The following is a 27,529-nucleotide window of genomic DNA, read 5'->3' as shown; positions in this document are numbered from 1 at the left end:
TCTCAGTGTTGTAATATTTGACATTATCCTTTCACCATTACTGCAATACCTTATTTTTAATAAATAAGCCTTTAAAGTATTAGTTTAACCTATCAATCTCAGGTGTAAGCCTTGTTTTCTTGTCTGTTTTCTTCTTCAGCTTCTTTGGGAGTGTTTTATTCCCTTCTTCCAAATACCAGTTTTTTCCAAGGAATTTCTACATCATCTACTCATAAATATGAAGTAACTTCTCCTATATTTCACCAGGTCTTTCATTGCTTCCCTCCCCCTTTCTGCTATGAAGCACTTAAAGAAACACTTGTACTCACTTGATTCTAGTGCGCATCAAGATTTGTAAGTAGTTTTTCCATGTATGTGTTGCAGCTGCTATTTTAAATACATTTTTTCAAGGCCTAATTTGGATTCTTTCAGAGCCATTAATATCTTTCATTGATCTTGAGTACAAGACTCATATTTCTTTTTTTATTTCAGAACTGCATAAATTCACTATTGTAATGATGTTTTTAAAAACTTTATATTTACAGAAGGCAAATAGAATTTTAGATTCTCTGATCCTCATCATCTAGATATCTTTTTAACAAGAAATGACAAGTCTGTTCAGACTGAAGAAGAGCAGAGTAGATCATTTTCATCATATCAGGATGCCACCATATATGTCTGTTTTCAAAATTATTTGACAATAGAAAAATATTAGGTCAGATATAGCAAAATACAGATCGGTCTGCCAGCCCTACAAACACAAGAGTCACATTTTCACCTTGCTTTTGAGACTATGAAGTGTACAGTTTGCTAAACATATACTAACAAAATGACATACTAAAATAATTTAGGGGAACTTGCCAGCCAGTAACTAGTATAAGGACATAAAAGACAGACTAAATACTGCTGTATCCTGTCAACCTCCTTTCCCCAAACCATCTAGTCCAAGCTCACTATTTTTCCACAGCCAGCCTTCAAATACTAGTGTCATAATCTGAACTCTAAGTGAAGATTTTCCACATGCTGCAGTGGGACTGCAGAAGGCAGATATGTCATGGCTGAAAAAAGATGCCAGCAGGAACAGCAAATTTCATGTAAAAGCAATTTTTGAGGATTAGCGGTGAAATAAATAAAGATTTGGAGAAATCCATTTTCTAGAATAATGGTGTTGCTAACTTCATGGAGTAAATATGAAACATTAACATCTAATAATAACTTTAGCAAGAGTTTTAGATTTCTTTTGTAAGATTTTATGTCATGCTGTGTACATTCACTATTCACAAAGGCTTTATTATGGAAAACAGAAAGTATGTTTCAGTTGAGATGATGATTACTTTAATCTTCCATATAATTAAATTTGACACAGTCCCCATAAAGGTTCAACTAGCATCTGTGATATATTAAACTTAGAAAAGGTAAAGCAAAGTATTAGATTATTTATATTTTAAAGGTTAGGCATTAGAACTTGTAGTCAGCAAGATTTCAGTTCGAGTAACAAACCCCAAAAGAAAGACATCCTAAAAAATCGAAAAATCGTATTAAACATTTGGGAATCATGGGTTTTCTTCCTGATTCTTTTTTTTTTTTTTTTTAGAAAAAGTAATCTAATTGTAGACAATGTTCTGAAAAAAAAAAAAAAAATCTGCTCAGTGCAGAGAAGCTAATTGTTTGAAATTATGTTTACTTAGTTCCATCAGACCAGAACTCAAGGAAAGCTCTCACTAGATATGTAGTGGCTGAATTTTAATTCCTAAATGGAAGTATGCAATTAAAACCACAGTAGGTGACAGGTACTTTCTTCCCCTGTCTTCCCTGTGTTCTTGTCTCTCCACCAAGCAGTATGTACCCATCTCCCTCTTGACCCTAGAAAACCTTCCTCATTCTGTATTAACGTTTCATGAGGAGCCAACCCTTTTTCACACTTCAGTGAAATGAAGGTGGAGCAAGTAAAAGCCTGGGAGAGACTGGTTCTCTCCCTCATCTTGCAGGGCTGGCAGCAGCCTGGAGCTGTGTTTGCAAATATTTGCCAGTCTGTACATAACCCAGGAGAGAAAATATCTTCTAGGCTGTTGGTCACTAACATCCAAAGTTGCAGAACTGCTGAGAAATATAATTTCTCAGAGGCTTGTCAATGGCTACAACAAATAAATACTCCCATAAATGAACTTCCAGAAAGATGAAAATTGAATATCCCTACAAAAGAGCACATTGCCTTACCAAATCACTGTCAATTATATAGGGATAAATTGCTACAATTTTTCAATGTCAGGAAAATAACATATCCTCTCATTCATTTCCCAAAAAAAATGGTTTTATTATGAATACACAGATAAAGCACCTCAAAGAAGTCATGTCACAAACAACTCCAGAATAAAGAGTTAAAGCATGGAAGATGCATCAAACAGAAACCCAGAGTCTGAGGAAGTTAAGCACCTTTAAAAATAAATCCCCAATTTAATTATGTAAATGAACATTTGCACAAAAAATGACACAAGGAGAAGTTACCATTAGCAAACTGTCCAGCAGTGGCTTAATTAGTGAAATCTTTAAATCTATTGAAGATTTGGTCCAATACCTATGCAAAAGTTTAGATTCAGTTTGGATCCTACTTTCTATGTCATTGTTCCCTATGAAAATTACATTTTTTCTGTTGTTTTCTTTACCAATGAGGCCACAAACCAGAAATTCAGGGATGGTTATTACATCCTGCTTGTCATCACAGTAACAAACCTTCTGCAGAGATTGTGTTTCACAGTGCTGCAGTGGCAGCAGCAGGGATGAGAAGGCAGGGAGACAACTCTGCCTCTTTGCATCACTTAATAAAACACACATTATACAGGGCAGAGATAATTGAAGATGACTTACATGAAACCCCTAAATCTCACTAAATCTTCTCAGGAATAAGCATTTTCCATTTTTCCCTGCAAGCACTGGAACTTTCTCTTTGATTTAAAATTTCTTGCCTCTCTTTGATCTCTCTGTTCAGAATTATCTCTGTACTCTGAATTTTCCCTCTGCTCACCCTCTGACTTCGATGAGTCCAGCTCACATAACACTCCTCACTCTCCCCTTCTGCTCCCTGCTCTGTACAGACGCCAGTCTGCCACCATTAGAGTATACAGAAGTCATTGAACCAAATCTGCTCTATTAATAATCACTGGTTATGTTGGTCACTGCAGACAAGCTCAAAGGCTTTATTTCTTTGATATCTAATTGTGCCATTTTGTACATGAGATGTCTGAAGAGGAAGATTTGTAAGGAACTTGACATCTTAGTATGACCAGGAGGGACAGAGAGAGTGGAAAAGAGAAACAAAAGAAGAGAGGAAAGGATAATTTCCAATTATGAAACAAGATGGTAGAGAAGATTTTAAATAGGCAGTAACATTAGTGAGTTGAGGGTTTTTTGGAAGTGTTGGGCTGGTTTTTTGGGTTTGGGGATATTTTTGTTGGTTCTGTACTTTTCTATTACTACAATTTCACATACAGCCTAATTTGCATTTCTACTAGAAAGAAAGAAGTACCTTCTGCCATGCCTTTTATTCTATGAAATCGTATTCATCCTGCTCTATGTCCAGCTATGGGACCAGTGAAGTTATAATGTATTACTCAGCTAAAAAAAAGCTATGTATGGGCATTTTGCCTGTCAGGTCACTGAAGGAAGGAGAAACAATGCTGTTTAATGCTCTTCTGCTGTGGTGAAGCATAACACATGGCTAATGCTAAAAACTAATCTCAGTTCACAGCTTATAGCCATCAACTATTTTATAACCAAGACAGTTCTGTTGCTCAGGTTTAGATATTTGGAAGTGTTTGGACACTCCCATAGATTAATACTCCCATAAACTTCTCTAAGCAGGTGCCTCACATATGGCTAAACAGAATGAAGCTTTAACACTTCCTTTCTCACTTGAATTTTAAACTGTGGCACCAGCACTAATGTCTTTTTTTTTTCTTCAATATGTGGTATTTCAGAAAACATTTGGCTGCAGGGGCAGAACTTGTGAGTTGGTTTTGGTTTTATTCAAATAACCTAAGGATAGTTTATAGACAGCAACATTAAAAAGAGGTTAAAATGGAATGATGTGAAAATGAAACTGGAAGCACATCTTTCTTTCATGTTATTCACTTAATAATTATTTTGTATTTATGGCTGTGATTAGGAATTCTTTTTGCGTTCCTGTGTTGGTTTATTTATTATTCTTGGAGCACACAGTGATAGTGAGACAGCAGTTCAGAAACAGCCAGATAAGCTTACACTTTGAAGTGCACAGAACTCTAATTAAGCTGTGGGGCTGTTTACAAAGCAGGGCCATAATCACACCATGAAGATTGTTAATATTTATTTGAGATCATGTTTAATTTGAGACTCAGGGATGTATATTAGAAGGCTACACTACTCAGTTTATATAAGCCCATTACTATGTATTTAACTCACAACAAAAGCTAATTAAGGTAGATACTTTGACAAGAGCTTCTCAGTGTTCCACCAGAAGGATTCAAGGTTAAGACATCAAAAAGTTCATGAAAACAACAACAGCTGTAGTTTGCATCATGTACTGCTGCTGGGGTGGGTGGATTTTGAGTGTTTTCTTTCTTAAAGTTATACACCCCTGTTGTTCAAAAATACAGGTCTGGACCATAGAATGAGAGTAAAAAGCACGTACATCTTGCAAAAGCAGTGTGTACAGAGGCAACATGGTCACCTGGAGAGGGAGCGATTGTTCTTGGGACTTCTCCACCCCTCTCCTACCACAAGGAAGGAGAATGCAGAGATGCCTGGCAGGGTCCTCTTGACATGGAGGGCACTCAGAAGACTTTCTCTGTTGGTCTACTCTCTCATGGTCTACTATGACTGCACCCATTTAGGCTCTATGCTGTTCAAATGTTAACACCACGGTGGTGACAGGAGTCAAATGGGGACTGTTCTGAATGCAAAATATGGTGGGACACATAGCATTGAGACCATGGACAGATAAATTGCCCAGATATTTGCACAGTTACAAAAGGTCACATATGTGCTAAATGAAACTTCTGAATATTTTTAATTTACCTAATTGGAAAATAGAGATTAAAAAAAAAATCCAAATGAATCAAAATGTGGCTTTGTCATATCAAGACTTTTGTTAAGATTTGTCAAGCTTCTACTGAAATGTTTATGTTTTAACAGAATACATTTTATTTCCCTGTCTTTCCATAGGAATTTCTCTAAATCTTCACTGATTTGTGGCTGCTACTTAACCTGATACATATCAGATTTCTCAAATACTGCAGATATTGCAGAACCAGATTTTCTTTTGGAAAGCAGCACAAGTAAAATTCAAAATTCAAAGTGCTTCTTTCTGAGCCTGGTCTCCTAGATAGCATTTGGAGACATCTCTTGAGACATGAAACAATGACACATGCCATGTGCCCAGTAGCCCTTTTTAATTAGATATAAAATTCCGATTCTGAATCATTCTTTTGTTTTGTGATACTTTTGGAGAATTATGGCATTGGTTTTTTGCTTCTCTAACAAGGGGAAAGATGTTTGCATGCATCAGATCAGGCAGGCTGCATAAACCACTTGGCAAAGACACTCTGGATTTGCCACACCATTTGTTCCAGTTTAGACAAGTCACAGCAAAACTCAAACTGGCATCATGTTTAAAAAAATATGTACCTCTGACTACTTGGGCATATTTTGGATCCATACATCCTTCCAGACTCATGGGGCCAGAATCACACAGAAGAGTCAGAGATGTACATAAGAATTTGATGAAGAGTCAGAGGAGAAGTCAATGTATTTTAGAGCAAGCTTTAAGAGCATAAGGCTTGTGCAATTGTTAGCTTATTTCCTGAGAGCTGGACTTAGTTTCCAGAACTAAAAACAATATCTCCGTTCCTGTCCATCCCAGTACCTAATACATTTTTGTCTTAAAGAGCAAAAAGGATCTTTGGTATTATGTTTGCAGACCAGAGTATGGATGGAACCACTAAAGGACAAAAAACAGATAAGTTTGCCAAGTGTAGGTACTTCAGCTGGAAGTGCTGAGCAAGGGAAAGGTTATAGGGAATTAGCCTCTGCCTCCTGCCCATGGCTGGTTTGAGAATTATGTGTTCAAGAACACTGAGCAGCACTTTACAAGTAGATTCAACCTTGAAAGGAAGATTGTAGAGGCACAGCTTTGCTTATGCTAACAAGAGGTTTCTAAAAATATTTTCAAAACAAGAAGTGGGACAAGTCAGTGGCTGCAGTCCCAAGGCAGGCCAGGCCTGGGGGACAGGAATGACACTGCCCTGGGAGAGTCAGGGGTGGAGCTGGTCTGAACTGGTGGGAGGGCTGGCAGGGCAGGGAAGGTAGGGTCTGGTCCCTCTAAATATTTGCTTCTGGAATTACGCAAAGACTTCCTGGATGTGTATGCTGCTCCTCATGCATGAAGTGGGCAGCGGTCTCTCTCCTGAGGGTGTGCTATCACCTCACCCATTTAAGACCAGCTGCTGCAATCCCCTCTTGTCAGCAACAGAGCCCTGTCCTTCAGAACCCCTCATATTATTTTTGATTCAGCACACACCTTTGTTGACCCATGTCTTTTTCAAGAATTTACTTTTTTAGGTTTTTTTTTTTTTTCATCTCAGCCATTAAACAGAAAATTCTGAATAAAATGAAATTATTCTGGAATATAGCTGGAGTATTGACTGCACCATGACTGTAGTCAACACCAAAATTCTTCAAATGCAAAAACCTGTGTCTGATTGTGGTCATTCTTAAGTTTCCAGACAGAGTGAAGCCAAAAGATAGAATGAATTTTATCTAGATGCTAGTTGGTGGATTAGGACTTTGCTTATTTTTGCATGCATTTTGCTGTAACATCTCTATACAGCTAGTTGCCTGTACATTGGGCTAGTAGATGCTTTTTCAGCATCATGTGGGTATTGAGAGGTGCAGAGCAAAACTGAGTGTATTGTTCCACATGGGGTCATTTTTTTAAATTATACAAGAATGGAGATGGCAGCACAGCTCTGCACCAATACAATCTTTTAACATGATTTGAAAAATCTTTAAAGATTATGTGCTTTCATATTGCATGGCAAATTCTTACCTCATTTTGTGACTGTAATGAATGTCATGAATCTCAGATTTACTTTGCTGATCATATGTATTTGCTTTTAACTGTATTCCCCATTTATATCTCTGTCTAACCCTTTTCTAAAATTAATTTTTTATTTTCTATCCATATTTTTTGCCAATCTATATCAATTATTTATCTGCCCGTGGCCCATTAAAATTTTTCTGATGTTTAAATTTTACTTAGAATACCTATTTATTTGTGTTGTAGCATCACACAAACAAATGTTTTCAGCAGTATTTCTCTGCTTCATCACAGTTATTCCTCCTTTGCCAGTTTCCACACCATTTTGTAGAACAGGTTGTAAGAACTGTTTAAAATGTTTTAAATATATTTATGTCAACATACATAATATAACCCACAGTAACTCTCAAAGAATCAAACCCTAATTAGAAATATAAGTATGTTGCTGATTTTATTTTTAAATTCTTAAAAGTTGTTTTAGCTTCTAAAATGAATAATGGTCTGCATGTTTTTATTGACATTGTAGCCTGGACTAGGCACATGATTTTGAAAAGATTCCCCGAACATCCACTCTTTGGTTCATCTCTCCAAGCAGTCTTGGAGCATGCAAACTGGATGGTTTTCAAAGGAAACTAAGCCAAAAGCTGCACCCTGGTAGTGTGCCAGTGATCTCCAACCCAATCATAAAACCCTGAGGATTCATTTCATTCACAAGATGCAGGTAGACATAGTTCAAAGTAACTCCACCTTGAGATGTGTCAAAACTTTGGTATCATTTATTTTGCTGTATAAATCCATTCTTTCTGGGCTATGTTGCTGGTAGCATAGCCATGGCCAATGGTAATTAAAATCTTGTTGAGACTGTCTTCACCCTTGCTGCCTTCTAAAATAGAGAAATTCAGCTCCTGATTAGGTTATCAGTTACTGCATCTTCATTTAAAAGTGAACCATGTTCTTCTGAGCTTTTCACTCATAGCAACAGCAGCAGATCTATTCTGAACACAGTATACATGTTTCAAAACAGATATGTTGTGCTCTGGTCATCATGTCAGCCTTTGCCTATGTAAGCCTGTGTCAGGATTTGCCTGTGCAAGCATTGCACTTGCTCCACCAGAAATTTTTGCAAGAATAATAATTAAGAAAAAAACAAAACACAAAAAAAAAAAAGGGGAAAAAAAAAAAACCACAACCACATAAGAGTGTGTTATCATATTGAATTTCTCTGGAGAGTTGTCTGCTTCTTTCTCCATCCAGCCTCAGAAAGAAGGAGGGGTGTAATGAGGAAAGCAACTGCAAACTATAGGAATCACTTTCTTCTGTTTTGTTCAAAGACACATACAGGACATTAGTATTTGCAGAGGCTCTATAAAGATAAAAGACAAAGGCCTAGATGGGAAGAAATTATGATCTGCATTAAATAGATGGTGAGCCAGTTATTCCCTCAGTTACACTATTGCAAATCCCATACATTTCATTTCATTATCAGAATGAGATAATGATTTCTCTTAAAGGAAATGATGACTAGTGAAAATGAAGGAAACTGAGAAGGCACCAAAAAAGAAAATTACAACAAGTAAGAAAGTGTGAAATAAATTATCTAATGTTATGAAAATAAAAATTATTTTTAGGAAGAAATTCAAAGGGAGCTAAAATCCCTTTGTCAAAAGTTAAAACTCTCAATTCTGTAATTTGGTATGCCAACCTTGTGAGAAGTTAATCAATCAATTTTAATGATGATACTTCTAAAGAAAATAATGGTATCTAATATATCCATACCATATCTAATAGCTGTAGTTGCTGTAAAACGAATTAAGGACTACCTGTAGAATGAACATGAAGACAACTTTATTTAACAGTTTTTGCTTTCCCATATAACAGAGGGGATTAGGTTTTTAAGCTGGTATCTCTCATCTCTTCACACATTGCCACATATAGTATTAAAAGGGAAAGAGAATCTCAGGTACTTCTTTATTCCTTCCTTTCTCCCTCAGGGAAGACACAGGACACAGTAATCAACTAAAAAGGTCAAAATAAGCAAGGTCAAATGGCTTCATTTACTGTGACTATTAATCTCAGTTACATTCATAAATATTTTTCATATGGGAATTTATCTTTCCACTCAGCAAAGACATGGGGGCTTAGTTCCCTCTCCTGTTTTATTATCTCCCCTCTTCCTCTCATTTTTTTATTTCTTTTAATTACTGTATTGTTATAAAGTAATAAATATAGGGAACTCAGAATCAGGCCCTATTCTCTGTCTTAACTAGGGTAAAATGCAAAAAAATATACTAACAAAATAAAATACCTGATCTCTAGATATTTAAAATTACTTTATCTCTCTTCTATTTCTTACTTTTTTCACGTCCAAACATGAAAGATTACCTGAAATATCAGCTAAGCAGGGAAATATCCTAATAAATGAGCATGCAAGTATGTGTCTGGTAAGTTATTTGATTAAACAGGAAGCTAGAATCCTATAGATATCCACAAATAAAGCCCCAAATCTAAATGACTGTATCGTTAGCTCATTTGTAAACTGTTCCAGATGTAAGATTTTGGCAGCTTTCCAGTAGGCTGGCTGCAGTCTGAGCTTTCCTGCATCCGCAGTGAGAACTGCAATGCCTGACTCTTCAAGGAAAAGCTCCACAAGGCTGATGACAAATTATATAAAGTAACAACCTGCCTGCCTGGCAAAGAGAAATCCAAACAGATCCCCGGGCAGAGAATGCCCTTTTTCCTGGGGCTAAGCTACAGCCGTTTGACCTGGATGTGTGATCGATCTGCATTATGCATCACCCGGTGAAAGCCCCTCTGAGGAGATCATTTAGTGATCATATCAGGGACTCCACTGCTAGAGCCTTGGATGTTATCTGGAAAAACACGAGAGACAGACGACTGGCAGGTGAGAAGGGCATTACATAAATATATTTTAAAATTCTTAAGGGATCAAAATATATAACAGTAATTAGTGGTATCATTTGCATATATATCAATGTAGCCTCTGAGTATTTCTCCAGCCTTTTGTTTGTGTGTCATGTTACATCTGTGCTGTGCCTAGGGTGGAACTGTGTGTGCTCCTCTAACTAGATGAGACAAACTTCAGTTAAAAGGAGAAGAGCAGTGAATTTTGGTACGGTATTATGGCACAAATTCCTCAGACTAAAGTGTGCTGAAGCATTTGATTTTGCTGTTAGGTCAGACCTTGTGCTTCACTGCTGTGATGTGCTCCAGTGAGTTGCGTTACGGAGCGTTTTGTAGCCAAGGAGTGTGTCAGTTGGAATATCTGGGCTGTGCACTGAGCAATTACTGGTATTTCCTCTGGCAAGGATTTCAGTGCTGTGAGCTCCAAGTGAGTATCAGGTATGCCAGAGCTAGGCTTCTGAGATATAAATTACCAGCCATCTATATTGCTTCAGTCCACATTTTTATTTTGACTTGCAAATATTCAAAAACTCGGGGCAGACCATAATAGAAGAAGATAATTTAACTCACTGTATTTTCTCTTCTATTATTGTCTGTTAGATGAATGTGTCTCATTCACCCTACTGGGGTTGTTACTTTTATTTTTCAGCATTTAGAGGTTTCAAAAAAGACAGCAGAAATGCACAATGGGTGTGACTGCCAGAGGAATCATTTTGGTTTGTTTGTATACTTACAGTGGGGGTGGTTTATTCCAGGGGGAAGGAAGAGGGAGAAGAAAAGTGAATAATGATAAGATCGGATGAGATGACCAAGAGGCAGACTTTATGGCTTACTAATGTAAACTGAACTTTTACATCACTCTCCTACGTTTACGTTTTGGAGAAATAAGAGTAGCTAAGTGCATAACAGACATTTGGTTGAGTACTGATTCCAAAACTGATTACATTGGGTAGTGAGTGGCCATTGCCTATAAAGAAGCACGTGGGCAAAAATCTGCTCTGAATTAGACCTACTCATAAAAACCTTGTTCTGCCCATGTGTATAAGTGACTGGATTAATTCTGTGCCTATTCCCATAGATGGCAAAGGAAAGTGAGTTTCCTGGGCAGAGGAATTCAGTATTACACTGTTTTACAGTAAAAGCTCATGGTCACAGGAGATGGGGGCATCATATTTACTTTAGTGCTTGTAGGTGGTAACAAATACGGCAGTATCATAAAAGCAGTAGGCATTAACCTCTCTTCACAGCGAACAGAACTGGGGAGACTGTCCACTTCATCTCTCAAAAGTGTGATATAAAACTGGGATTCTTTGGTAGCCTTAACCATTGCAGGACATGGAGCAGCAGTCACAACAAAGGTCCTGATGTTCAGGACATTGCTGAAACTCCACTGGAAGAAGCACTGAGAGGAAAAAATTCTGAGTGAAAAGACATGGATTTTACACAAATCTTTAAAAGGGAATCCACTGGGGCCAAGTCAGCCATTGTTTAATCTGCGTGTTGCCTGGTCAGCTGGTCACTTGTTTACCCTGAGATTCTTTGCCATTCTACCTGCTGAACATGTTTATGTGAATGCTTTGAAGTAAGATTTTTAATTTATCATAAAGTTGCATCAACAGAATCCCAAGTACCTCTGGCCTGTGTCCACATACAACAACTGCTACCAACTGTCTTCTATAAAATTGTTTCCCTCTCATCAGCTAACATAGGAAAGCATTTAATGATATGTAATTTATACCTTCAGAATGTGACCTACATATGAAAGTATGCAGATTTTATCAGGACACAAAGAGAACTTGATAAATGTGTATATTTAACCTTGCATATGATTATCAAATATTTGGAGGCTAAACAACTGCTAATTATATTTCTGGAGACTCTGTCGCATTCCTAGAAACGGGGAGTGAACATGAACCATTTAGCCTCTTTAGCTGCACTGATAAGGGTCGGTATGTTCTTATTCTACTTGGCAGTTGGTTATGAGCCCTCACAGTTTTTATCAATACAAGGCTTAGATGTTAGAGGACCCTTAAAAACTGTGACAGTTCCATTTTCCAGGCTGTGCTGCTGATGTAGATTTGTCAGTCCACTAGTATATTTGGGCTGCTGTCTGTCAGAAAATCTAGAAATCAGGCTAAACCCCCAAAAAGAAGTACAGTATTTAGTTGGGGTAGGTATCGGGGTGTATTCCAGAAAATACTTCATGATTCACAGAGATTCAGGGAGAGAAACAAAACAGCAAGTTATGTTGCTGTTCTGTTTGTTCTCTGGGATATCAGCAGTTTAAACTGCTGACTACCTGAAAATGGTCAAGAAGGGTCATGACACTGAAAGAAGAAATCCTCTTAAATCAGCAATTTGTGTTATCAGTACACGCCTTTAAAAAAGAACATTATTTGCAAAAGAAAGAAGAAAATCTGAAATATGCATTCTTCATGGCATATTCAAGACAAAGTAAATGTTTTGCCTTCAAAAAATCTTTCTAGCCTGCACACAGAAATAGCACTTCATGAAATGTAATTTGATATATTTATCAAACAGGGAGTACTATCTACTTCCTAAGTAGAAAATATATCATGGAAAACGTTTTTTCCATTAGATAAGAAGAAGACTTTGGGAAGACCTTGTAGCAGCCTTCCGGTATCTAAAAGGGGCTTACAAGAAAGCTGGTCAGGAACTTTTCACAAGGGCATGTAGAGAAAGGACAAGGGGTAATGGACTTAAACTGAAAGACAATGGATTTACACTAGATGTTAGGAAGAAATTCTGTACTGTAAGGGTAGTGAGGCACTGGCACAGGTCACTCCCTGTCCCTGGAGGTGTTGAGACAGGGCTGTTCAGGCATCCCCTGACAGGGATGGGGCTTTGAGCAGCCTGGTCTAGTGGAAGGTGTCCCTGCCCAAGGCAGGGGTCTGGAACTAGAGGATCTTTAAGATCCTTTCCAACCTAAACCACTCTATCATTCTAGGACTCTATGATCATGTAGTCTTACTGAAACAAAAGAAAAGGAGCAATATACCTGTATAAAAGGTACCCAAAATATTTGAGATGCTGTTAAAATTTCATGGAATTAGTTGACTGTAGCTAAAAACATTTTGATTTTGAGTGGGTGCAGTAAAGGAATGCAAATGAATGCAGACTGCCCTCTCAGGTCACCTCTGTGTGCCCTCCCACACTGGGCTCTGTAGAGCAGCATCCTCATGCTGCTTTCAAACCCCAACACCAGGCCTGAGTTACTGCCTGTGCTGTCTCATCACAGAGACAGAGCAGCCTGTGATTCAGCCTGCTGGGGTGGAGCACACTCATATAAATATATTATTATACCATATTATGGCATACTATTACTTTTGTATAAATTTGGTATAGCATATAAATATGATATATATTTATAAAATACCTATCCTGAGGAGCAGTGAGCTGCAGCACAGTCACATCATAGCAGTACAGATCATGGTTTTTCATTCTGTCTTTTTTCCTCCTCCTTTATTTACGTAGAAAAAGAATATCTAGACACATGTATATAGTAATATCTGGTGATCTTAAGATGTGGAAAATTATTCACTAGGTAAATCATTAAATATTTCCAATTTCTGGGACATCTAAAATGTCCACTATAGGTGAGAAAAAATTGGGGGTAACAGATAATAGAGTGAACAGCAAAAAATAAGGTCTAAGGAGAGAAGAAGACTTAAGTTGACAGAGCCTCGAAATAGGCAATTAAAAATTGTGACTTTTCCTGTTAATGCATTCATAAGAAATATATTTGGAGTTCCCAGTTAATTCCCCTTACTAATGTCAGACCACATCCTCTCAGCTGGGAAGGAAAGAACATTCTGGCTTCTTCACTGGACAGACCTCCCAAAGAGACCAGGATTTCATGCACAAGGGCAGCAGCACAGAATGAGCTTTCACAGAACAGGAAGCATCATTCTCAGCTCTCAGATGCACACACCCTCAAAACATTTGAGACAGATTTCTCCTAGTGCCTTCACTGTTTTCTACATCACATTACATCACCCAGTGTAGCATTTACCTGCAATATACGAAGAGCCATTGTGTGCACCATACAATATGACTAAAGATCCTGGCTTTTATGTTTTCACCAGCATTTTTTGGAATGCATGATCAGACACTGAGTACAGCTGACTACTAATGTGCTTCTCTTTTGAATTAAGGAGGGGGGGGGGGGGTTGAGTTGTTTTTTTTTTAATGTGCAATAGTTACATTGTTTTCTGAAATTCTGCTATTATAGACAAAAAAAGAAAGAACGTGTAGGTAGTCTGAGGTTGGTGGATTACTGATAGTTTTGCTGCAGTAGTAGCTTAGCCATTGAAAGTCTGAGGTAAAAAAATTGTTACTTGGTATTTTAAAAATAAATTTTCAGTTATTCTAGTTGAAATAATATTATTTATTTACCTACTTACTGTTCCTCATATTCAATTGTCTTTTTTTTCTAATTTAAAGTTCACTAGGATTTCTCAATGTTGTATTTACCCCAGGAATGTATTTAATTTGTACCTTTTTAGCCACCATTGGTGGGCTTTTGCCAACATTTTGTTTTCTTGGTTTGTTTTCTGTTCATTACCAAAGAAATGTAAATTACTCAATTTCCAAGATCTATTACAGACCAATCCTCATTATGCCTACTTTGCTAATACTTGTATCATTCAGAAAGAGTCTACATGTCCTCATAAGCTATTGCTAGAGATATAGCCAAAGAGGGAACTCTGGTGTTGGTGTACAAGTAATATCATCAAACCACTCATTTCCATTTAGATTACATTTTAAGTCTGTCAGTCAACTTTCATCAAGTTTTCATGGTTTTCATGGCTGGGTTATTTTTGAGTCTCTTAATGAAAAGTTATCTGCAAGACGCTTTGGGTAGACCTTTTATTCTTTAATTTATGATGAGTAGCTAAAATTATACCATTATTTATTTTTTTTTTTCTACTGATCACTATCAATTTGCAGGACTTGTCAAGGGACACTGCGTGCATCTGCTACATTTTCTCTGTTCTTGTTGATGCCTATTTTGTTCTCCATTATCAACATCCCTATATTTCCAGTGGATTTATAATTGCTGTTTTCTCTTATACTTTCCTCTTACCTCTGATGCCTTAAAACATACCCATGTACAGATTGTGAAGTCTGTGTGTATATATATATCTAATAATTCTTAAACATTTCCCAGATATTGCTTATAATTCAAAGCATGTCTGTAGCAAGTAAAGGAAGGAAAGAAAGGAATTTTTATCCTTTGAAATTTTTAAGCCCCAAGTTAAGTGAAGAATTTTGCACTACATTTCAACTGTCCCCAAAATTTATGTTCATGCAGAAGAGAAATTACATCTTGAAGTGTTTGCTTTGTTCTGAGATTGGAGAAAGATTTACAGTGTGTGTATGTGAAATAAGGTCTTGGAAAATGGATACGTCACAGGACCCAAGACCACTTGATATATAGCTTCAGATATATCACTGTTTGTCTCTATCAGCATTTTTAGGAAATTACTGACCTCCAATCTGGAGACAATCTCCTACAGGTTTAGTACTTTACTCAGACTATTATATAAATACTAAACCTAGCCAGCTACTATGATGCAGAGCGTGATCAGCTATTGATTTGATACATATTTGTAAATAGAGTATAATTTATGGAAAAGAGGCAGAAAAACAGTAAACAGCAATTGTATGATAACTAAAGCTGCTGTATCTGTAATAAAACAAGTGTAGCACATCCAGTGCAAAACATATGAATAATTTATTTTGGTTGAATGGTTAAATATCATTATCATGTACCATTTCCTCCCTTTGAGAGTGCTCATAAGCCTTGCTGTTATCAATATCATTATTAAAAAGCTTATGGTGTAAGCATGTTTTTTGAGAAAACATCAGTTTAATTCTTGTAGTTTATTATTGTTCACATCTTTCAAATTCAGATACCAAATGCAACCAGAAGTAATACATTTCATAAATAGCACATGCTTGTCTAATTTTTGAAAATATTGCCACACTAAATTCCAAAAGGATATCTAGAGTATTGTATGCCTTTTTTAGAATTGGTGTTTTTATTGTGGAATGACTGTAATTCATTTAAGGCAAAGTCCTTCAATCAAAATACTCACTCAAAATGGCATTGGGAATTAAATGCATCATTGAATTCTTATTCCATATTCTGTTTCTTAATTTCTTATTGTCTATATGAAAAAGTAGAGAAGTGCCAAAAAGGCTGTAGGTGCCTGTAGTTTGAAGCTGGTGTTTCTTTTCAGCTACCAGAATGTCTTTTTTTGCAGCCATTTCGCGCTTCTAATTTGAAGTCTAATACCAAAAGAGGTTGAAGCTCTCAAAGGGAAGAGAACATGTGCATACTCCGTCACCTGGTCTATTAGCAATAGATATTTTCCTACAACAGAGCTAAATTGCACTGCTGGGAGACTGGACAATTTGAAAGTTTTATATATGATTTTCCCATTTTCCTCCATTAGTGAAATTTTAAACATTTATCTCATGGAGCTCCACCATCTTTTCTGTAATCAGCCAACAACAATGCCACTGTTTAGTCCAAGTTTACAATAAGAACACTGTATACTAAGCATATTGTAAAAGTGGTTGCTACAAAATTCTCATGCATTCAAATTACAACAGCTGGAGAGGATTATAGAATACACACTTTTTTCAGAGTTCTGTTTTTCCATCGTCATTGTAACCAATTCTAAGACTGCAGCAATCAGCCAGCAAGCCCATGTCCTGTCCTGCCTGAGATTTTAGGGATGTGCAGAAGTATCCAGTCCCTAGACACTTCAGCAATTAGGAAGTTTTAGAAATAACTTCACTGTTTTCTTGGGGACTCCAAACTGATTCTTCATTAGAATGGCTCAAGGAGGAAGGGAGCACACCCAGACCCACCCACAAATCATGTCCAAGAGGAACTGAGCAATTGTGTAACTCTGCACATGGAGAATGAGCATCCAAATGAGAAAAATGTCACTGTTCCATCGGGCAGCTCAGACAGGAGTGGAAGGAGAGATGCAACACACCTGGCAACCACCTGTTAGGAAACCAGCCTCATTATTTATATTTTTCAGCATGCAAGGCTTGTATGTGGTACATGTTGTCAAATGGGGATTAAAAATGAGTGAGAAAGATGAAAATTATGATCTGCTCTCTCCAGGCCCAGTTTTGTAATTCATCATTGTAGATATTGTTAAACTCTAGTCTTAAACACTGGATAGCACAAGATAAGCAGCATTGTGTCTCTGCTAGAAGTCTGTGCTAATGACAGACAGCCAGGATGCCTCATCTTCTCCTGCTCTTTGAACATTCATGTGCACTTACCAAAAGCAGAGGCTCACAATCCCCAGACCCGACTCCCCAGACTGTGTATTCTTTCAGTACTGAGCAGGCCTTCTGCACATCTAAAAGACCACTATATATTTGAAAAATTCCTAAAAACTGCTGAAAGTGCTGAACTGCCTTGTATCTGATTGTTACGAAGGAGTCTTGCCCAGAAAATATTTCAACTGCTACAGTTCTGCTAACATCTGGACATCTTCCTTACATCAGAGGTGGATGATGAGATCCAGATGCTATGTCTTACTGATGCTTTCATTAACTTCTTAGCAGTTTTGTCTTTGTTTTGTTTACCAACTGCAACTTCTTAACTCCAGCTCACATATATGAATGTTACTGGAGAGAGGGGGGAGAAGAGCTGGAAAGGAGGAGGGCAGCCAGAGAAATTAAATTAGTCTTTGGCCCAGATCCAAAAGAACTGATTTCTCTTATTACAGTGCTCTGTTCCAGGATATGCAGTCTGTGGGAAGGTCAGCCCCAGATGATAAGAAACATTTCACCAAACTGCTATTTTCAGTAAAAATAAGCTATATGATTTGCTAATTATGTTCTAATTTAAAAGTAAACATGTTTAGCTATGAAGACAACGGGAAATGAGGATGTAAGATAGTATTAATGGCAACCTTGTGAACTTTGCATTTACAAACATGCCTAAATCCAATTGCCATATAGAGAATATTTATTACTTTGAGGGAATGCCACTATTGAAACAGACACAGGAGGGAGCCTACTTATATTGTAGGCTATACATTAGGAACTCACTGAATAATTCTTTGGCAACAAATGGAGAAAGGAAAAAAAAAAAACAGAAAACAAGAATCTGTATAGTATCTCTGTGGCACAAATGCCTTATATTTGCTAATTACACAAATTATTGTTCTATATGTATTATAAAATTGCTTTTATAAGAATTTAAATAATTTCCAAAGACTAGTTCCTTCAGCTATTTATTACTGGAAATAGAACTAGTGCTGGCAGAACAGCTTTCCTTGCATTGTACATCCTATTAAGAGGTTGAAGTGAATTTTCAAAAACTGACTAAACATGCATTTGCATTTTATGTAGCCATGCACTTAAATTTTTGAGGGGTTGAAAGAGAAACATCACAGCACACCGATAGCCTGACTGATCAATCCCCTTAGTAATAAATATTGCAGCACTGTGAAAGAAATCGAGATCAAGAAAATCCTGTTTTGAAGAGATTATATGTTAAGCAATTACTGTCAGTGCTCAATAGGAGCAGGTAAAATCAGAATCCGTAGAAGCATGTATTATGTACCCAAAAAAAATGCAGCAGCCACTCAGACCAGCTCAGGCAGAGAATTTATCAATCCACTGAGCTTCCTCCTGCACTGCCATGTTCACCAGCTTGCAGGAGTATGGGAAAACAAAAAATGGGCCAAATTATCCCAGTGCAGGAAGTATCTCCCTGTACAGAGTTTGCTCGGTGATACCAGTATTTCCAAACTCTTAGAAGGTCAATTAGCACTATAGTTTATTTTTTGAGTTATGGATGTGTTTGTCTCAGGGTACAGATATCTGTGTTAATCTTCTACAGAGGCAGCTAATAAAAATAATAGGAGAGAAATGTTTAGGCATATTCTACTTCCAAGTGGTAAATTAAACATACAAAAAAAAGAATGAACAAAAGAAATTTATAACAGCTAGCCAATAAAAAATACAATAGCACGAGTAGGTAATGAGATCTGAGAAGCTATTTTCAACGCAATATATTAAAAATTTGTGACCAGATGTGCAAAGATGTAAGTTTTTTTTTTTACTTCATCCCACTTCACACCCATGTCTCTTGTGATTTGACTTCAAATGCATTTTTAATTTCTCATGTTCTCTTATGTGAAAATAGAATGGAGCCCATCCATTACAGTAGCTTTTGGATTATACTGTATTAGAAATTAAAGTGGTTTATGTTCTGTGGTTTCTCACAAATAGGGATGAGAGTTTGGCACGTTTTTTGGAGGGACCTGAACAAATAGAAATTTATTGCTGGAAAGGCATAAGGAAAAAGGAAATTTGCATTCTGCTTTTCTCTTCTTCTTTCACATTTTGAGGTCTCTCTTTTGTACCAATACAATTTCATTTGGCAGAGAGTGATAAGACAGAACCAATACAAGGCTGTTCAGCTTTAGATGCTCTAAAAGCCTCTTAGTCTCTATCAGTATTCTGTTCAAATTTCACAGCATTCTTTCACAGTTTCTACAAGAGCTACTTGATGATGAAGTTCTGTTTTGGCCGCCATCCTGCAGTAGCAAAGTATCTGCCATGTGAGCTGAAGGAACAACTGGCGTGCCCTGATGAGCCATGGGCAAGAAGAGTTTGGTGGGTAACTGCTTGTCATTGCCAGCAGAAAATCTCAAGGCTTTAAGCTGATGCTGGTCCATGAGACTCAGGAAAACAGCAATTTGTGTTGTCTCATGTATAGTTCATATATCATTGAATGTACAAGATGGCCTTCTGTGCTTTTACTTTGTTCATCAATCTGGTAACCTTCCAGGTGCTATCTGTGAAATACATAAAAGAAGGCATGATTTCAAAAGGCGAAGTAAGCAGTCTTCCATCCAAGACTCTTGTATAACATCTTGTGCTTTGCAATATCATTTGTCCATCATTGCAGTCAGTATTCAGAGCTGAGGGACAGAGACGTGACTGTGAAGTGTTCCCACGAGGCTGGTGCAAAAGAAAACTGACCTCAATCTTATATTTTCTGTCCATATCCACTCCTTGTCAAGACATGTCTATTTTTCCCTCAGCGAGGTACACAGCTGCTTTGTGTGTTGTGCTTACCTTGATACGCTAGCTCTTGCCATGCCTACTTCTCTTCATCCTAAACACATTCATTTAAAGATGGTAAATTAAACCTTCAAGCATGAGATATTCATCTGCCATGATGTTACCTCTGATCAGTAGTTAATCAAATATTCCTGGTTTTTTTGAACCCCACACAGAGACAAAAAGCATAACGTTTTTCAATGCAGATGAAAACAACTTTACTGAGCAACCTGATTGAGAGAGGGCTTACTTTACCATCAAATAGTTTGTTAAGAGTGCTTAATAATTTGGGGGAGATATAAATTTGAGTGATCTTGCTATAAGGCAGTTCAGATAAGCTGAACGTTTGGTATGATTCAAAAAGCTAAGAAACCTTGGATAATAATTTTGAGGACAGTTGATGATGTGAAGCAGAAAACTGATTTTGTTTCCTTCTGCTTTTTATTGATGACACAGTGAATGAATTTCATGTAATGCATCTGAAGAAGAAAAACTCTTTTTTTTTTCTAATTTGAGAAGGTGCTACCTAAAAATGTCTCATTGTGCAGAACCAAGACAAACAGAATTGCAATAAGACATTTATGTTGATGAATTTGTTTGTTTTTCTGCTGCAAGAATTTGCTGAACAGACATAATCACAAATCCGAATTCTAATACAGAAGTGCTGACGATATTCTTCTGTGTACCACACATTTTAGAAGCCTGAGAACCTAATGAAGATTACAGTATTGATAAAATCCTGACATTCAATCTTTTATCTAGAATTAGAGTAGTTATTTTTCACAGTTGTCTCAGCAAAGAAAAGGAAGATAATGTTTCCATGTGATTTTTTCAATCCAGTAGATATTACTACATACAGTGCATACACACACACACACACACACACACACACACACACATACATATATATATATGCTTCTTGCTATGTTGATTAATCTTCTGGATTTCTACAATAAACTGAATGAGATAGGAAGAATGCTTAAGCAAAAATAATCTCGTAGTCAGAATTTCTCTAAATTTCTCGAATAAAGTTCTCTAATAAGACTGTTCCTTGGCTTTAAATTTAATGTTGGGGTCAATCCGGAATTCCCAGAGAGCTCTTTACTAGTTGACTGCCAGTTCATCTTTTTCGTGTCTCAGATCATATGGAATAGCCACAGTTCCTTTTCTGAGGCCAAAAAGAATACTGTGACCAGCAGCTCTAACCTTCTACACCACAAATCCCATAAAATCTTAGACAGTAACTTGTACATTTGAGAATTCTATATGGTTCATTTTAATTTATGAGTTCTGATATCTATTTTCTGAATTTTCATACTCTAGTAGTAACCTCTATAATTTGATTTTGAGTCTTCTGTTCATTTGCAGATAAAATTATCTGTAGTCTGTTAGGACCCTCAAACAAGCACTCAGATACTTCAATCAGGAGGGAAAATGACTGCACAAATATTTATCACTGGCATCAGCACAAGTATTGTAGAAACACAGATTCCTTGGCATATATCCCAGACATGGCAGCTTTTAATATAACTTGAAGCCACTTTTCAGTGCAGGTCTGTCCTTTGAAAGTACTTGATAAGATCTGTTCCATTTCTTATGGGCATATGTTATCATCTATAAGCTTTAAGGGTTTGGCCTGCAACCTGACATAGTAAGATATTACGTATGTTCACTTCATATAATTTCAGAAGAAACCTCCTTCTGTACTCCTTAGAAATGTTGTACTGCAGTGAAGTATAGGCACAGCTATATTCCATGGTATGCTAACCTTACTGAAGCACTGAAGTATATCTGTATTTTAATTCTCTGGAGATTTTTTCTTCAACTGAATATGCAGAACAGTTAAAACAATGCACACTCAGTGAAAGTGGAAAAAAAATGAGATATTAGGTTAGAAATTAAATATCTCAATTTTTTGGGACAAATATTAGATATAAATGTAGATATTGCCAATGAATTTAATCTAAGAAATTTCTTAAGTATCTTGTAATAGGCTATTGTATGTGAAGCAATAAAATTAGATGATCTCAAATTTAAATACTTTCACATTACAGAAAATTTAAATAGTTTTTTACTTACTAGGAGTAAGGAATTTTGCTAATGTGAAAGCCACAATAACTTTGCTGAGGAAAGAATGCTGTCCAACAGAATATCTGTGTATTGAAGATAGGTATTTTGATGAGATTTCAAAGACCAATGAAAAGATAGTCAATATTTCTCAATCTTTCCAACTACCATGAGAAGTAGAAATGATTTAGCAAACCTAAGTAGAAATGTTTGTAACATGTTTTTTTTACACTTTACTGCCATTGCATCATTTATGGGTGACTATAATACCTAATTCCTTTCCCACTATCCCACTATCTGAATTCCTATATTGTTCTATTATCCATCAGCTCTATTTGTTTAAGAACAGAAATAATAACCATCTCCTTTCTTTTTTTTTTCCTCAGACTGCAGAAAGCAAAAATGATTGCTAAGAAACTTGTCTTACTCCTTTCACAAGTTCATCTTCTTCTTCCATTTTTTAATTAGTACTATTTATAGTACTTCTTTTGCTCATAAGATATCTTATATTGTAATGTCATTGGGGTTAGCATCCTCACACAGCCTGTTTGAAAGATGAAACCAGTAGTTTCTGATCCCTGAAAGCCCACCACTGCTTTTAAAAAGATCTACTGGAGCTGTTAGGAATTAAAGGTAATTACAGCTTTGTGTATATTTGGGCTATTTGGCAAAATTAGCTTGCCATGGTGGCCTGATGGGTAATGATGAGCACATCTGGTTCCATTTCTTTGGAGCTACCACAGCAAGATGTAATTTCAAACATGAGGTTTCAGTATTTACCACCTGGGGAAATCCTCACAAGGATTTAACTCTTCTCTGCCCACTTTAAGATCATTTACTGTGGTTCTTCCTTTGTCTTCAGTGCATCAAACCATTTAATTCCCACCATTTCAGATTTCTGCCAGGGGCTAGTTCACATATGAAGTAGAAGATTGTTTGTGACAAGGATAGACAACACCATATGCTCATGCAATGCCTGGAGCAGGTGCTGAGCACACTCTAACTTACACATCTCCCCATACAGTGACAGTGCTGTAGATGAAATTTTGCTTTAGGACAGAGGGTTCACAGCAATGAGCAAACCAGACTTTTTTTCAGAATGGCAGAAAGCTCATATATTTTAATGTGTTGCAAGAGATAAGAATTAGACCACCAGGAAAATTTATCTTTAAAAAGTAAGAGTATTTAAAGAAATTATTTCATTAAAAACATTATAAACTATGATTTTCTTTTTTATGTTTTAAAAACAGTTCAGTTAAAATGTTAACTCCATTACCACAAAAGGCATAGAAAAAACCCCCCACAAGTGACTATAGTGCAGTTTCTTAGTGCTAGAAATACACGCAAATAATTACCTTTATTACAAAACTTCTATCATATTTAAAATATTACTAAAATTGACCATTCTGTACATCTTATAATGTCTCCTTTTTTTTTTTTTTTTTTTGTTATTTATTTTTCTGGTCATAACTCATTAAATTGAAAGGACATGAGTGGAAATGAGAGGAGCAGCACAAATGTTTAGCTGCACACAGGAGTACACTAGAACTTCCATTGATAGTTTCCTGTATTCTCAAAGTAGGTAAGGTTAGATTTCACACCTGCCTGTTTTACCATTTATGCTTACTAGAAAGCATGAGAAATAATAGTATATTATTCAGAAGTATAAGAGGAATTTATAAAACCAGGAATAGTTCCATGGGACCAAAATTAACTTATAGTTGTTCTTGAAAAGCAGAATGCATTTTATACCCAGCAAGTCTGGGCTTTTTCTTTTTTGTCTCAATTATTTACATCTTTCTAAATCATCATGAGAGCTAGGGAGTGGAAACTCCTCCTCCTGTGCATTTAACAACTAAATGCACAATTAATAACTAAAGTCTCTGCATGGATTCATTCTCTATTTGTTCCTATTTGTGTGAAAGCTGGCATATAATGAAATTAAAGGCAAAACCAAAACAGGCACTTGGCCTTGAAGCAAAAAGCAAAGAGGTCATCATCACTCTTATGGGTAAGCCCATAAAACTGGATTTAACTTCAGGTTCTTAATTGCCATCAGACATCTGACTCCTCCTGGTATGTGACAAAAACATGGTACTTTTAGCAGAAAGGTGCCCCAGCATAGCTTTTTGAAGAAAGCTAGAACAGAAGACTGATAACTCATCAAAAAAAAAAAAAAAAAAAGGAAATGGAAATAAAATTCCTGTACTTAGACAATCTTATCTGCCTGACTGAGACTTGCTCTCCCATTTGCTTAACACTTTGCGAAAAAATTCTCATGAAACATCTGCAACCTGTCCAAAAAACTAGTCTCAGAGGAATTTGTGTCATCATGCTGAAAACACTTCTTGTACTTATGACTAACACAAATAAATCAGCACACCAGAACTAATTTATAATGAGAAAAATAATCACACTTCCCCCCTCCCCTGATTATTAATTTGTTTACTAGATGAAATCATTCTACTAAAAAGCCCAATACATTACATAAAAGTACTCATTTTATGGGTACAGAATAAGTAGTACTTGTAACTGGTGAACTGGGGTAAGCAGGAAATAAACTTTGCCTTTTCATTAGCAAGATACCAGTTTAAATCATATTTGAATTTTCTTCACCATTAAGGGATTTTTAATATAATTCACTTATATGGGTGAATATAAGTGCGTTTGGGAACATCATATGATCCAGTATGTTGTGTTGGATATTGCAGGGAAGTCCTACTCCAAAATATTTTTCCTTTTCCCACAGACTCTATCTAAAACATGTTATGCACCATACTGTGGCTGAACCGGTTTTCTTGTCAAAGAGAGCTTTGTTAATTTTAGTGGAGTTACAACAAATACTCAATAGTAAAGTGATAGTAACACTAGAAGAGACCCAAAATACTTGAGCAAGTCTTCCTTTTCTCTTGTCCAGAATCAATACAGAAAGCCCCTTCATGTTGGTAACCCCATGTGTAGTTCTGCTGCCATTCCAATACTCCACCTATGCACACATAAAAAACACTTCCAACTCTGAAATCCAATTGTCCAAGGAAAGGCAAAGAGAAAAAAATTTGCACATTCAGCAGTTTTGACCTTTTAAAGCTAATGTAAGCCCACCCTTTCCAGAAGAGTGTTCCTTTGAATTCCATGCTGTTCAGCAGGACCCCCTTAATGCTTTCCCTGCAATATGCATATGTAGTGACTTCATACCATAAAAATTCCCCTGGCTCAGTCTGTTCCCAGTGTAGGTGTGCAGGATATGAGTACAGCCATGGCTCCAGAGAGTTCATCTTCTCATACGAGGATAGAGGAAATTTTGTAATGCTTGTTTATAGGTCTGTCCTTTAGTTCTTGTCTGTTACACAAATTAATTCAGAAGCATTTTTGTGTACATAAAGGTAAAAGGATTCAAACTTTGTTCTCACTCACACTTGAGCCCTCGTAACAGTGCTTAATACCCTGCTTCTTTGAAGTCCCTTTAAATTCAACAGGCTGATAGAAATAGCAGTGAAACTCCATGCAGCTTTAGAAACCATCTTTCTCTCTGCTCAAGGTGAGGATAGGCAGTGCAGCAGTGGCTGGAACTGCAGCTTTTTAGGCAGAGTAACTCCTTTTAGGAAGAGAATAAAACTGCTAAATCTTTACAGCCAGTCAGACGTGCTCACCTGGTAGCGACTATGCCTCAGTCTTACCTTATTCTTCACCCTGTGGGGACAGACTAATGAAATTCTAATCTCTTGGCCTACAAACAGGCAAGCATGAAGGTGGGTTTTCTGCTTTTTTCCCCGCAAACTCAGGGTGACCTGATGGATTTACCACTGAATTTCTTGCATGCAAGTGAATGCATCCACACTTCACTGGGTATGAGAGCTTAAAGATGGGAATAGCTTTGCATAAATAAAATACACTGGGGTTCAAAATCAAATTTTATAGTCAAAATGTAATTCCACTGGGTGGCAACAAAATAGACTTCAGGAGAATCAGAATCTGTTTTATGAGTTGTAATTTTCTATATGTTTGCCACTTGTACCTTAATTTTAACTCAAAGCATGTTTTAAATATTACTGTATTTATTATCTTAAATATTACTGTAGCATTAAATAATTTGTAGTAAATTGGAATGTCGCTACAGGGAAAAAAAATCCCAAAAACTTCTGCTGAGACATATCTATTAAGCAGTTTTATTAATTAAGAGTGAAAGGAGAAATTCAAAAGCAAAGCTCAAAATTACATGCACACAAGACACAAACAAAAATCATCCAGCACTGACATTCACTAGAGGAAAATGAAAGGAACTCACTATTTAACTTACTATTTTCTGTAAAACCTTGTGAAACAGCAATAAAACCAAGAATCTAAATAACTGATCTATTTCAGCAACAGCTAGTAAACTAAACAAACAGCAACATGGATGAATCTTATTTTATCTGTCTTTGGCATGACTCTTCACAGTTTCTTAGCAGCTGCTACATTAAAGAACACTCCTGAGAGAATGACCTTTGAGGTTCTGCAAGTGTCTTTAAAACTCTGAGCTTTAAAACTGGCAGACTGACTTCAAAAAATATTTTGTATGTATGTCAGGACTGTCATGAATTTGAGACACTGTGTGTGGTCTCATTAAATCCTATGACTAGGATAGCTTACTACATGAAATATACTATAAGTGTAATTAATAGGAGTAAGTGGGACCCCCTTGACTTATGCAAATAGGGCATCATTAGTTTATTCAGCCATCTGTTCTGATTTGAGTAGGCATTTCCCAGTATGCCAGAAATTACATTCACTTTAGTTTTCCACAAAAATTATTATTAATAATGATGACTCATTGTGAAGAAGGATTTCTTTCTTCTTCTACCTGAGTTCATTCCTTACAGATAAACAAAGATCAACTCATCTGACAGGGAATTACCTCTGTCCTCACCATTCGCACCCTTAAAATATCATCAAGAAATCATAGCAGCTGTTTCCAAATGTATTCCACTTAAGGTGGTAAGTGACACGAGTGCTTTATAGCTCTGTATTTACAAGATATCAAAGTGGTTTCTTAGAGAGTAGTGCAATTTCCCTTCTGCTCTGGGTGCATAAAATCAGTGAACCCAATAAACTAGAAAGCCTCATTAATGGAATTAACTGTCCTTTGTAAGTGAGCAGCAGAAGCCAGCAGATCAAAGGTGCCCCACTTCCTTCAGTAGTGCCTGCACATCTGTTTTTGTTAGAGCAAATATGTGGTTAAGCTTTCTGGTTGACAACAACAAAGCTTTTTGCTATTACTGTTTTTCTAATATATGCTGATTTCAGTTTTCAGCCCATCTTTTTCTATAAATACTTAAGCGTTTTAACATGTTGTTATGGGTCTGATTGATATAAGCT

General features: G+C 36.6%; 1 protein-coding gene across 8 annotated transcripts in view; it reads left to right on the top strand.

The window, feature by feature from the left end:
• The window catches only part of DLC1 (DLC1 Rho GTPase activating protein), a 214,348-nt gene that overhangs the window by 106,658 nt on the left and 80,161 nt on the right, over positions 1-27,529 (top strand). Inside the window, exon 1 of one of the 8 annotated variants that reach the window (XM_002192084.7) lies at positions 9,605-9,953. The exons of the other annotated variants lie outside the window; for them this stretch is intronic. Within the exon in view, the coding sequence (XP_002192120.6) occupies positions 9,839-9,953 (115 nt within the window). The 5' untranslated portion in view covers positions 9,605-9,838. Of the gene's footprint in view, positions 1-9,604; positions 9,954-27,529 lie in introns of those variants that run through there. 8 annotated transcript variants of the gene reach the window in all.

Source organism: Taeniopygia guttata, chromosome 4, assembly GCF_048771995.1.
Source record: "Taeniopygia guttata chromosome 4, bTaeGut7.mat, whole genome shotgun sequence".
Taxonomy (NCBI): Eukaryota; Metazoa; Chordata; class Aves; order Passeriformes; family Estrildidae; genus Taeniopygia; species Taeniopygia guttata.
Note: the sequence above shows the minus strand (reverse complement) of the source record. Positions and strands in the feature narration are given on the sequence as shown.